Source organism: Pararge aegeria, chromosome 17, assembly GCF_905163445.1.
Source record: "Pararge aegeria chromosome 17, ilParAegt1.1, whole genome shotgun sequence".
NCBI classification, from domain to species: domain Eukaryota; kingdom Metazoa; phylum Arthropoda; class Insecta; order Lepidoptera; family Nymphalidae; genus Pararge; species Pararge aegeria.
Window position 1 is genome coordinate 5480078 of NC_053196.1, and position 14605 is coordinate 5494682.

Genomic DNA, 14605 nt, shown 5'->3' on the forward strand with positions numbered 1-14605 from the left:
ATTTTCGATATAAAAAATATTCTATTTAAAAAAAAAACAGGATTTAAAAAAAAGTCCTAATTGCCTAATTATATGTCAAAAAAATAATACTTACACATGCGCAACTCTTGGAAATCCGCCATAGCATTTCCCAGCTTCCCGATCAGCGGTGGTGCAAGCGCCACTGAGCTGCGACGTTTGCTCGAACCTTGCGTGCATGTCATTATTGTGTAGTATCAGCAGCTCGAAGTTTTGCCCGTCGTCAGCTGGTGACTTGACGATGCTACTCGAGGATAGCGCCACCACAGCTAGCACTGTTGTTATGTGAGGTAGACGTGCCTGGAAAATATATAATTTAAAAATGATTAACCTCCGACCTTCAATATCGCGTAAGTTATTCTACCAGTCCAGACCTTTCATTCGATACCCATATTGACGGTGTTGTGAAAAAATATATATTTTGCCATTTGATAATGGCGGCCATCTTCGACTTGGAATTTGGCATAGTGTTTATTATGTAAACCGCAATTTTGCAGCGGCGGCCATCTTTGACCGTTTTTCATTAAACATATACTCTCGTTTTCTTCTCTCGTAGACCGTTTTTCATAATACTCCCGACTAATTCATCATTCAAACAGCAAAACAAAGTCAAAATCAGTGCATCCACTACGAGGCCACAAACACACACATATATTTACACGACAAACTTATAACACCCCGACGTTTTTGCGTGGGGGTTTAAAAATGAATCAACTTGTTCAAAATTTGTACTACTGAAAGTGTTCATTGTACTTAGACTGCAAGTTAGCAAGTGATGTTACAGTCTGAGATGCCAGCGATCTCTCTGGTCAGGGGTGTTTTTTTATAGCTATAATTGAAGAAAAGCAAGAGGTGAGTGAGCGAGGTTCGAACATATTTAGTGATTTGGTAATTTCCGTATGTTATTAAACGTTATCCAAAAACGATTTTCAAGTGGAATTTTAATAACAAAGTCGCGTAATAAAAGCTAAAATCAAATCCCGTAAAGCATTATGTTTGTTAATATTGAAAAGCTGTAGCTGGTAGCAAATTATGTAAATGTACCTACATTATGTAAAGCAATCGTACTCAGCGCATTTCATATACCAATTAGTGCGGCTTACGATGGGTTTTACTGTTTCAATTGATTTTTGGAACGTAATAACACCCGCCCACCCTGGCTACCGTATTAAACCTATCGTGCAGACTGCAAAAATATTTATTGATAACTAGATGACCTGATGAAATTTGAACCAAATTTTGTCTTACAAAATTAATAATTGAATTCGAGTTTTTCTTAATGATCCTTTTTTTAAACACTCTGCATTGGAACAAAGTTTATTTAGAGAAATACGTAAAATAAAAACACTGAGGAACAATGGAACGCTTTTTAAATTTAGGTATACGACTTAGGCACAAGTTCAGACTTGTCAGTAACCCTAAAAAGCTGCAGAGATAGCTAACTTTGCGGAGTTATGCAATGCGTTTTAAGCAATTAAACATCACTCGATTTAACGCTAAAGGAAAACATCGTGAGGAAACCTACATGCATGCCTAGGAGTTGTCTATAATGTTCTCAAAGGCGTGTGAAGTCTACCGATCGGCACTTGGCCAACGTCGTGGAATACGGCCTAAGCACCTCTCGTTCGGAGAGGAGATACTTGCAACATTTTCTGAGATGCGGCATTCGTTTCGCTAATTTAAAGAATTGAATTATTATAGCTGCCTCAGGCAGATTGACACAGCTGGTATCTTGAAATAGGTATTATTAGGTGTGGGAGAGTCTTGAGGCATTTATATTCTTAGTATTTAATATAATTTATTTTCTAGCTTAGTTTTGATTCACAATGAATTAGTTATACTTATTACGTTAACAAATTTTTAGAGTACAAGTAGTAGAGTAGAGACACGATAAACAAATATAACAGAACTTTTCATTTCATTTTCTCCTGGCACTAAGACTATGAATTCATAGCCAACAGGATAAATATGTAACACTTTATGTAAGTTAAGAGAATTAAAGGTTTGTTGATGAGAGACATACTTCCGCCGCTTACAAGATTCCGCGAAATAGATATACCAAATGGCTTAAGGTGTCCACTATAAGCGAGCTAGCTTACCTCTCATTTAAGCTTTAATTTGTTATCGTCCCACTGCTGGCAACAGACCTGTCTGGTAGAAGACTGGTTTAATACCTTTTTTACTAGGCTACATGGAATTCGTAATTTATTTAAGGGCAACTGTATGTTATTTTATAACAAAATACCGGATGAAACACTGCAGATATATCTCAATAATTTCAAAGTTTGTATGAAATGTAAGCTTATAGATAAATCCTGTGATTACATTAAGGACAACATAAACGATAAAAAAGCTTGGTGTGAGTTGCTCTAACTTCAAAGCTAATTATAAATTGAATGATTATCACCATGATAATAAAAAAAACCGGCTAAGTTTGTTTTGAGCTCTTTTTAGACCAGCGCGTTTTGAACCCTCCTAGATTTTTTTAACAAATGTAGTTATCGACAGCAACTCACAATAATGTAAACTTATCAACGCTTGATAAGTGCCTGTGATTCGCTTACATCAATAAAGAATTCATGAATTTTGATTTTCAAGAGATTACACCCTCCACCCTTATTATGACATTTAAGTAACAAAGAAGAACGTGAGCCGGTTTGTTATGCGGCTAATCTTGAAGTTACCACCCGCGTCACTCCAATATGTATGGCGGTATGATGACTAATTTTGAAAAAAACGGCCCTGTCATGTTCGGAAGTATCTATTATATCCAAATAATATTTTCACCCGACCCTTTAGGTCCAGGTTTCCTCACGATGTTTTCCTTCACCGTTGAAGCAAGTATATATTTTAATTGCTTAACTTAAAAATATCTTATTTTTGCAAAAATAAAAGGTTTTGTTTTGTCGCGAAAACCCCTATGTGTCATGGCTGCACTCGTGACGTCAGAGGCGAATTAGAGGTATATAAAAACTCCTGGTTCTAAAGATTATGTATTTTGGTACTGATAACACAAAACTGAGCGACTGATAGTTTAAAATCACAATATATTGATTTTTAAATACCCAGTGATTTTCGAAGTTTAGGCGGTATAAAATTATGTTTATATAGACATGACGTCATGCGGCGTTTACCTCTCATGGCGGATCGGTAGATATTGCAGTTTTATTTTTTGAAAATAAATAACAATATCACGAAGATTATAAATACTTTTTCCATAATACATGAATATGTCATCAGATTAATACAATATTTTAGCGATTACTGTCGTACGATCTTTGTTACTGTCATCGTGCCTATTTTACCGATAATTAAGTGACAGAGAAAAATCCAATGCTACCTCAAATGCTTCTATTTGAAGCATTCTGAGGTAGCATTGGATTTTTCTTTGAAATGCATAATTGAACATGCTAATTGCTATTTAACAAGGAGGTTGTTTTTTCCGTGGCCAAATCCGCTTAACTATGTAAATTAAACCATTAGGAAGGTATTGCTACTATGGAGATTTTATTTCCAAAAAAACGACGGTCAATAAACTCAGCGAGACTAATGGAAGGGATGCCTGCGCGTACCCTTACCTGCATTTCCAAGAAGCTCATTAAAAGGATAGTAATAAAAAATTAAACGTCAAGCAAGAACTGGGCAAAGATAATACAGGTTCCGTATACCTTTGCTGCTCTAATCTATAGGACTCTATTTATGAATAAATATTTAAGTATTTGGGCGTTATGACAGCAGATCAGATTTTTTGAAGTTATAGAAGTTATACTTCTTTAGGCGCGTTATGAAAAAATTATGAGAGTGAAATTTTAAGATGCGCGCGCATCTGTGACACAAAATTAACAGTGTGAAGCTGTCTGCTTAACTTTTACGATGCGCGCGCACACTGTCACAAAAAACCGACAACCTGAAGTTAGCTGTAAGGTTTGACAGTGTACACTTTGAATTGTCAAAGTCTGCGGGCTCATTCCGGTGATTTAATTGTACAAAAAGCTTAAATTTTAATGTTGAGTGAAACTTGGTTGTCCGATAACTACGAGTCCATTAGTGCCCATTATTTGTTCATTATGTCCATTGCTTTAAATATGCATAAATATTTTTTTTGTGATACTTAAATAAACTTTATTTAACTAGATAGTGAGTTATTATCAACTTTCAAGGAATGTAATGTATTTTTTTCTATTGTTAGAGTCGTTTTTTCTACAAACGTAGAATAAGGCGAAATGTAGAATTTTTGAAAAGATTTTTATTTTGTTACGCCAAAGTATAACTTCTTACGCGTGTACATAAGTACACACACGTTTTTTTTTATTCCACCATAGGTAAGCCCTTGACTACAATCTCACCTGGTGGTAAGATGGTGCAGTTTAAGTTTGTAGTGGGCTAACCTGTTAGGGAGTATGGTAGTCATACCCCTACTCCCGGTAACGGTACGGAAAAAAGTCAACGGTTCTTAGTTTATGCCCGTTTTCATTAACGACGGACAAGGAAATGCCTTAGTAAGCAGCGGCTCATGAAAGAATATTGCTAGGTCATTTACCTTTCACCAATCGATTTTCTATCACTAAACTTGTATAACCTAACTTGTCTATGGTTCTTGCAACAAGGTGTGGTGTTTTGTGTTTGTATTATCATATTTTTCGTTTTCCGCGAGGAACTAAGGCTATTAAAAAAATAAAAATTATATATTTTTAGCTGTCAAGTGTCAGTTTACGAGTTCCATAAACTTAACGATCCGCCGAAGCGGTGTTTTATACCGTAGACGGCCCCTATTGTCGTTAGACATCAATTTTTTTTTTTATAAATTTTTAATAGTTTTTTATTTTTCTTTTATAATTTCACTGTTGAAATGATAGACATCACATATTATTATTATATTTATACTTTTTATTTGTACACCACATAATTCAGAAAAACAAAATAAAAAGAGCAAACACTGCAAGATTGAAGTAGGATACAAATATCGCTAAGTAGCGATCTCTGCCAGGCAATATAATGAGTTAAATCACTAGGCATCTGATTAAGGTTATTATTAGGTTTAGTGACGGGCATAAGACGTAGTTCATAAGCACAGTAAATAAAATAAAATAATGTTGTTAGGAAAACATATCAGTAAGGAATCCTAATAGAGCGAATGGAAGCGCGTGGCACGTTTTCTATTAGTTAGAAGTATCGGCATGTTAATAGAATCGGAGTTTTTAGGATCTTTTATAAGTTTAGTTATCTATGTAGCTATGGTGTTGTTTCCCCTTTGGAATACTTTAATAATCACCATTAGCGGCCCATAATGGGACACGGGTCTTCTCCCAGAATATAAATAATTTAGGCCGAATTCCACATAGCTGGCCTGCGGATTCGTGAACCTCACCCACCTTTGGGAACATAATGGAGAACTCGCAGGCATACAGGTTTCCTGACAATGTTTTCCGTCACCGTTAAAGCAAGTGATATTTTAAAAGGCGTAATTTTTGTATGTTAGTGTTGCGATCCAAGGTTCTAACTCGGACCCCCGAAAGTGAAGCTGAAGTGCTAACCACTAGGCTAATAATATACACAAATCGTATGAATCCTTTTTGTCTTCCCGAATACTTTGCTTTCTGAGTCCAAGGTTGTGGGTTCGACTCGAAAATGATTGTGTGATGAACTTGATGTGTTGTTTTTCAGTGTCTGGGTGTTTATTTCTATATTATAAGTACCTATTTATGTATCTTATTCTTAAAAAGCGTTTGTGAATGTCCACAATGGATCGTGGTTGATTTTGAGATAGATTTTATTTAAATTCGCTTAAAAACAATCTGTGCATTTTATGCACTTTCCAAGTTAGGTACCTTTCGGGGTAATAATAATCAAAAGCCGCCAAATTGCCTATGTATTCTTATTTTGTGTTTTTTTTACTTTGTGTCCAATTAAATTTATTTTGCCCTTAAAGTGCCCAGATTTTTTAAAGTTTACTTTCATTGGAAAACAAACAGCTGTAATTACAAAAGAGTTCATAAATTATTTGACTTAAAATTAATAATAGGTTTTCACAGATAATTTGATCATGAAGAGTGGACAAGCCGCAAAAAAGATTACGTATTCCTGCCACTGGATACTAATAAAATTTAAATGCAGCATACGATACTCAAGATGACAATCTCGTACCGTTTTATGCCCCTCCGGATGTACCTATAAGTCTATCGTATGATCTAATAATCTTTTAAATCTAACGTTGCTCTAAAAATATGCATGGTACCTTGAAAATATTTATGGGCCATAACCTTCACATAAAATGAAAACCTATAAAATGTTTGGTTGATAGACAACGTACCAGTTGAGAATTGCAATGTGAAGATGTTTGTTACTTTTGCTAAACCCTTATTCAAATATAGCGTCGATTTACGTTTGACCTCTTTATTTGTTCGTCTATACGGGTCTGTGTTTGTTTTTTACTGAAACGACTGAATTACGACTGACCCCTTGTATGGCTAGGCTTGCTTGGATTGTTTTTGTTTTAGAATGATAAAATGAAGTGTAGTTGTGACCGAACACTGCGTTACTATTCCAACGGTATGCCACGTATATTGACACGGCCCTTAGTTTATAATAGGATAGAACTGCTGCTGACATATATTAAGGCTAACAAGGCTTAGGTTAACAAGGCCGAGAAAATCATTCTAAACAGTTGTATACCTACAGTCAGCGTAAAATAATATTATTATTTAAAAATAACGATAAAAAATATATCATCATAGATGCGCAAGCGGTGTGGAATAGCACCAATATGATGCGCCGATAGACTGGACTGTCACTACATCCGGCATTGCTTCGATGGACACGTTGCAATTCCATTGCCGCAGAGACAGTATTGAGGGATAATTCTTAATTTAACTTTTTATTTATTTTTTATTATTTGTTCCGTCCATAATATTAACCTATTACTGGCCCTCTGCAGGGCACGGATCTCCTACAGTGAAAAAGGGGTTAAGGCAAGGTAGTCCGCCACGCTGGCCCAGCGCGGATGGTTGGACACAACACACCTTTGAGAACAATATGTAGAACTCACAGCCATGCAGGTTTCCTCACGATGTTTTCCTTCACCGTCCAATCAAGTGATATTTTAATTATTTAAAACGCACATAACTTAGAAAAGTTGGAGGTGGGTGCTGGGATCCGAACTCTCTCTCTACGTCGTGTTCCTCATTGCTGAGGGTCGTGACCCCTTCCACTTACAACCTTTTGGACGATTTTGTGCCATTTGACTCGGCTTTTAGCAACGTTTAAAGCCATATGCACTTTGGTGTCGAGAGCAGTGCGAATTTGAGCCTACCAACGAATCGGGCTACGTCCTCGAGATCTCTTTCCTTCCACTTTGCCAGTGACCACTATCGTTTCAAGATTGTCTCCATCTCTTCTGGCAATGTGACCGAAGTACTCGAGAATTCTCTTAAGAAAGGTGTTTGATAGTCTTCTCGATAGGGATTCGAACTAGCCCTCCCCGAAAGTGAAAGCCAAAGGTTGTCTGAAGGAGATTCTTGTTCATTTCATTTGTAAATTGTTTAATTGATATGGGTACATTTAATCGATATCTTACAATGTTTAATGTTTATGGGTAAAATGAAATAAATGATTTTACTATCATTTATTGATTTTCATTTTTTTTTAATTCTTAACAATGCTTACAAAAACAAAAAACACTATTAAAATTTTATAAGAAAAAAAAACCAACCTCCTTGCGGCGCTTTTGAATGCCCAATGTCTACTGCCTTCTGTATCCGACCCTTGATCCAACAACTAAGCGAAAGCTTCTTAAGATGTTGCTCGAAGCTTTTCGCGAGAAGACCATTGACTGACACGACTATCGGAACAATAACTGTCGACTCAACATTCCACATGGCGGTAATCTCGTGGGCAAGGTCCAAGTATTTAGATACTTTTTCCTTTTCATTTTTCACCAGATTATCGTCATGTAGAATAGTAATAAATGATTATTATTATAATCATTTGTAGCCTATAACAGTCCACTGCTGGACTAAAGGCCTCTGCCAACGGGAGGGTTTGCCCATAATCAACAATCTCAACGTCCACGACGACCACTGCTAAACATAGATCTCTTGCTCCAAAATCCACGGTCTCTGGCCGCTTCTTTCCAGCGGGTCCCAGCGACTCGTTTGATTTCATCTGTCCACCTCTGACCTCGGGCCGACCAATACTGCATTTACCTAGGCCGGGTCGCCATTCCAGCACCTTGGGACCCCAACATCCATCGATTCTCCGAGCCATCTTATAGCCACTTCAGCTTCGCGACTCGCTCAGCTATGTGGGAAACTCTAGTTCTTCCACGCATCTCGGATATATCTGTACGTGATCAAATTTACGTACAAATAATTCCAACTTTGAGTGACTCTGAGCCTTCTTATGAGCCCCTTACATACATACACTGTATGAAATGGATCGCAAAATAATTTTATGTTTTGTTTATTACCTTGAAGAAGAAGCACCACAACCCCAAGGTACCTACCTAGCTCTTTTTAAACAAGTAAAGAGATAAATCCGAAATTCAATACTATGAATTGTCGTCTCGAATGCAGGAATTTATAAGTGATCATCATCTATATGTATGATGATGATTAAGGCTTACTTATCTGTCGCGTGAAAGTAAACATACATTTATATTTATCATTGTCGACCTACCCGCATTCTAAATGGTAATGTGAATAAGTAACGATTTTGTAGCATGAGTTGTGAATGTTATTATATTAATCTATTAGACTAACAAAGCAAAAATTTGTCAACGGCTCGGCGTACGGAAAAATTCTTTTGAGTTTATGCTTACACCTTTTAATTAAGATGTATATTATGTGTGAGAAGTTAATAAATAAAAAATAAATAAAATATGGTATCGAAAGAGCGCCATCTAGTGACAGGTTTGTTTAACAGTGTTGTAATTAGGCGTTCCTTCGATATAAATCGAAGTTTACTTTCACACGATCGAATAAGAATACGTACGACTTACGAGTAAGTACAAAATCTAACACTAGGCACTCAGGTCTCCTCCCAGGGTGAGAATGGTTTATAAGCCGCTTCGCAGGATGCTTTGACCAATGAAATATACATTTCCTATCAAGGAATGAAACCCTCAGTGCACAAGTTTGAAACAAAGTCCCCAAAATTTTAACCAGTTACGTACTATTTCCCTAAAAGTACCCTATCTGATATTATACGAGAGATATTTCATTACAAAGCAACGTTATACCGGCGAGTACGTCGAAATAGGACATAACGTAGATGAAATCCTACAGAAAATGTCACGAGCTGATATTTGCATTCATACAAACTTAGTTCAAGAGTGAAAACGACATTTGGGCGCGTTTACCGTTCCGAGTTACAGCGGGAGATGGAAAATTTTGTTCAATTCAATCTCATTTACAGGTTTTCCTATTGCAATGTTTTATTATTGTAGCTTTCGTGTTCGAAGTGAAAATCATTTAGATGTGTTAATAAATAAAATGGTCTCCTTACGTCATCATCATCATCATTTACCCATAACCGGCCCACTACAGGGCACGGGTCTACTCACAAAATGAGAAGGGTTTAAAGGGTGTAAAGTGCGGATTGGTGCGGAACGTTATAGCGAACTCTCAGGCATGTAGGTTTCCTTTTAAAGCAAGTGATATTTAAATTGCTTAAATAAAAAACGCACATAACTCCGAAAGGTTAGTTTCGGGGCTCGAACTCGGTCTCCACGAAAGGGAAGCCGAAGCTCTTAGCCACTAGGCTATCCGCGACTCTCGTTTCTTTTCGAGATCGTGTTAATAATATTGGAATGGTAACGTGTAACACTGAAACATGAAACTCATGATATAGCTATGACTTAATATTACTTCAGCATTCGCCTCTAAGCGAGCTAATGGTTTGTCTGGTGGGAGTCTTTGGCCGTGGCTAGTTACCGCCCTACCGACAAAGACGTGCCGCTAAACGCGTAGAAACCGATGAATTCCATACTTCCTAACAGGTTAGCCCGCTACCATTTTAGACCGAATCATCGTGCGTCAGCTTCGTGACTGCAGTCAAGGGCTAACTTGTAGTGGAATAGAAAAAAAGGGCTCATACTCTGTCATATAGGATAAGGTTTAAGAAGTCGGGCTAAGTTTGTTGTGTGCTCTTCTTAGACGGAGGAGCGTTTGGAACCCTCGTAGTTTTGGTTTGAGTTGGCGTCTCCTTACAATTATGTAAACATATATGTATGGACGCTTCATAAGAGCCAGTAACAGGCCTACATAAAAAAAGAATTTTTGAAATTGAATATGAATTTGAAGATAGAACTCGCTAATCGAATGCAGGTTGAATGGCGTTCACGATTCTTATCTAACACGATGTTAGTGATATTAGCCACGCCCGACGAATTGCATATTCAAAGCTAGTATTCAGATTTTCAGTCCAACACCTGAACATTGGATAGAAGCAGGCGTTACTTTGCGGAAATCTATGATATATTATCAAAATGAAGCTTAATTTGCTATACTCCGCGAAAAGCAGGAGAATCTGTGTGGTGTAATATATAATTTCTTCAATCCTTATACTCCACACCAAACAGATCTTCGGCAATATACCTTCTACGCACGAGATCGAGATGAATAATTGTTAAGTTATTTGTCATTGTAAAGTCAACATCTCCTGAGGATGCTCCGGTTTCGGAGCGAAACGTGCGTAGAAGGTATATTGCCGAAGATCTGTTTGGTGTGGAGTATAAGGATTGAAGAAATTATAAATTACACCACACAGATTCTCCTGCTTTTCGCGTAGTATAGCAAATTAAGCTTCATTTTGATAATAAAACACCTAAACATTTTTGGCAGTCCAAGGAATCGAATCCAGGACCTTGTGATCCGTGGTTCTACGTGATACTATCACTGGACCAACGAGGCAGTAATTATCGTCAACAAAATCGGGCAAAATAATCAGTAAATATAAAGCGAAGCCCGTTCGCGCTTGGCCGATTTTTGGTAATTAAATGCGAATTAATTTCCCGTTTTAATTTTGGTCCCGCAATTATCGGGAAACGTACGTAAATAATTAGTTTTGCATGTAAATTAACTTTTAAACGTAAATAAACATTTAGCTGCAATTTTGTCATCGAATGTGACAGGACTGCGCTGTGTGTACTTACGGTAAATAATTGTGTTTTAAATGAATCTCAATTGCCATCCGGCGCTGATGTTTCTACTTATGGCAGCCTGGTACTTGATAAAAATGTATGAGTAACATTGTTAATACAATGTATAAATCTGGTCACAGAAGGGCTGTCACATTTTTTGCGGAAAAGATCAGCCTGGCTGCTCTGCGTGGAAATGCAGCCAGCATTCTACTTGGGCATGCCCTTAATAGTAATCATTTGGTCTAAGTTTTATGGTGAAATTATCAACAAAAAATATAGCACAAAAAAATGCGTCATTTGAACATTATATTAGCTTTCAATGCCAGTAGGGCTAGCATACGCACCGCGAGATAAACATCTTTATATGGAACTCGTTAATTTTACATAGAGATAGACGAGATAATGGTTAGGCTCTCCCGTAACGCATATACTACCCTACTGGGCACTACGTGATCTCCTTCCATCAGAAAAGTATTCTGTAACTGTATCTTGCATGGTGACTTATCATCAGGTGAGATCGTAGGAAACCGAAACGAACGTTGTATGTACAAGTTGTCGAGGACGTAAGCTAGTATGTCTAAGAAATATGTAGGTCACTACACAGACAGTGCTTAAGAGATCGATCTCGCTGGCTGCGTTGCCCGGAGATTTGAAGACGGGCTTTCAATACCTACAGTAAATATTTATGAGATCCTTATGTTGCTAAAACGGCGTAAACGTATTTTTTATCAATCTTTTCGTAGATTTGAGGACGCATTACTTTTGTAGCTTAGTGAAGTAAGATTTTTTCATCCTTAGACACTTAATAGTGTAAATTCAAAAGCAACTCTATTTCTCTGTTATATACCTTTTCGAAGATTTAAAGATGGGCATGCGTTACAGCAAATACTTATTTATTACTTCCTAATATAGCTAAAAAGAAGTTTTTGAAGTAAAACTTCTTTAGGCGCGACTAGGCAGTAACTCAGATTGTTTTCGGAAGCAACGCTTACGTCAGACGTTTACGTAAATTCTGCTATTGAAAAATAGTAATTTGAATTGGTCGTAAGTATATGTCATACACTCCACGCTTCTTGACTTATACGCCAGCTAGTGGCAAATATCATAATCAAATAGGATTATGTATTTCCCATATTTTGAAACGGATCAATTGTGAATAGCAAAGTGAATAAAAATTAAACAGTTAAAAAAAAAAAATTAAATGCAAAGTTTTTTGAAAATTTCTAAATAAAACTTCTTTATTGTTACTTTTGTAATGAATAAAATACTAATAAATTTTCTGACGATTGCGACATTCTATATCTAATAAAAGTTTTACTTCAATCGCGCGTAAAGGTTACACACATGCACATTTTTTTTTGTAAATACCTACTTATCATTTTATAAACTTCCAATTAATTCAGTTTATTATTTTCACGCATAAACCGCTTAATAGATTTCGATTATATTTGACCAGGAGATAGATTGAATCATAATGATTGAATTACTTTACTGAATAAGACATTATAAAAGCAGCCTTTGAAGCAATGTTCAAGAAGGACTGCTTTTATAGGTTCCCTGTTTCAAAAAAGAGATGATAATAATTCTTAACATACGCAAAGAACTCGCTATAAGATATTAGATATATACTCGTATTAATAACAAAAATATCTAGCAATTTTTTAAAATTACATATATATCTATATATAGATATATATATATATATATATATATATTTGGTGTGCGTGTGTATGTCACTGAACTCCTAGACGGCATGACCGATTTGAATGAATTTTTGGTATACGTTTGGGTGGCAGCCTGGATGGTTTAGATTCACAAATCAGCCCGACAGATGGCGCTGTGGTACGCTAGTATATGGTTTGAAAAAAATAAATCTCTTTGAAGAAATTTTTGTTACAGGAAACCAATAAAATAGTGTAAATAAAATATTTTGTAAGTACTTTTTTATTTATACTAAGTTAATCCTATATAAAGAGTCGGAGGGACGGCCGGATAGATATTTATGGTAAATATACCAGTTATTATACCTATTACCAATGTTTTATATAAGAGAAAGCTTATATTTTACCATCTTTACAATTTCGATATAAGGTGGGCGATTCAGGTCAAGTGGCACTGATTTCATAAGTCGATATTGCTCCGTCTTTGAAAAGATATTTCTTGAGATATGTATTTAATACTTCTTCAAAAGATTTTCTATCTAAGTTGTGTACTGAATTGCTGGAGTGCACTCATTTGAGATGGGTGTTCGTAGTTTTGTGAACACAGTATATATGTACTTACACTCCATTTTTTCTTACTTGTCTTACGATGTAAAAATGTTATTTTTCCTCTGCGCTCAGAAATACGATCGCTCACTATGGGATACAAACAACAATCACTAAGATGGGTATAAATCAGCATAGATGATGATTAAAGATTTTAAACTAAGATTTTCGTGGTTAATCAACATTTCTTAAATATAATTCAACGGGAACTTACCACGATAATATTTTGAATTTGTCGATATTTCGACCCAGTTGCATGTATCGTGGTCACGACGGGACCGTGGTCCCGTCGTGACCACGATACATGCAACTGGGTCGAAATATCGACAAATTCAAAATATTATCGTGATATGTACCCGTTGATCTATGCTTAAGAAATATAGATGATAGTGTTATACCCAAAACGAAAACTTAACTAATTTAAAATGTCTGCAGGTAGTGTTATAGCAAAAGGGGTATATTAACTGCCATACCCTAACAGGTTAGCCCCCTATCATTTAAGGCTGTATCGGAAGATTCATTATCATCATCATAACAAACCATTACCAGTCCACTACAGGGCCCGGGTCATCTCCCACAATGAGAAGGGGTTAAGGCCTTAGTCCACCACGCTGGCCCAGTGCGTATTGTTGGACTCCACATACCTTAATCGAGAACTCTGACGCATGCAGGTTTCCTCACGATGTTTTTCTTCGCCGTTGAAACAAGTGATATGTTACTTAAAAATTGCACATAACTTGAAAAAGTTAGAGGTGCGTGCTGGGATTCGAACTTGGCCCTTCGAAAGTGAGGTCGACCTTCTACTTCTAGGAGATAACATTCGGCAAAAATCTAAAATGTGTAGAGGATAAAAAATCCTATATTCGATGGAGGATGCCAGATTTCGCCAAGATTGTTTTAGCCGTACAAATGTAACAAAGGTTTTTAAAATCCCCATGGAAAGCAAAATTTCATCAAGATCGGTCGTTGAGAACAAAAATAATAAACAAATACGCAAGCAATCAGGCACACTTTCACATTTATTATATTAGTATAAGGATTGAACTTAAATTTTTATTGATTGAATATATACTGCCTCCAAGGAACTCCTATCCAATTATAGTGTTAGGTATGATTTAAAAGTACATATTTCAGACGACGTCGCCAATAACCGCATCCCGTGGGACTGAAACTTATTAAGCCA

General features: G+C 36.5%; 1 protein-coding gene across 1 annotated transcript in view; it reads right to left on the minus strand.

Moving 5' to 3' along the window:
* Window positions 1-14605, minus strand: part of LOC120630815 — a 67043-nt gene that overhangs the window by 26250 nt on the left and 26188 nt on the right. Inside the window, exon 2 of the mRNA XM_039900106.1 lies at window positions 95-318. Coding sequence (XP_039756040.1) covers window positions 95-318 — 224 coding nt within the window. The remainder of the gene's footprint in view (window positions 1-94; window positions 319-14605) is intronic.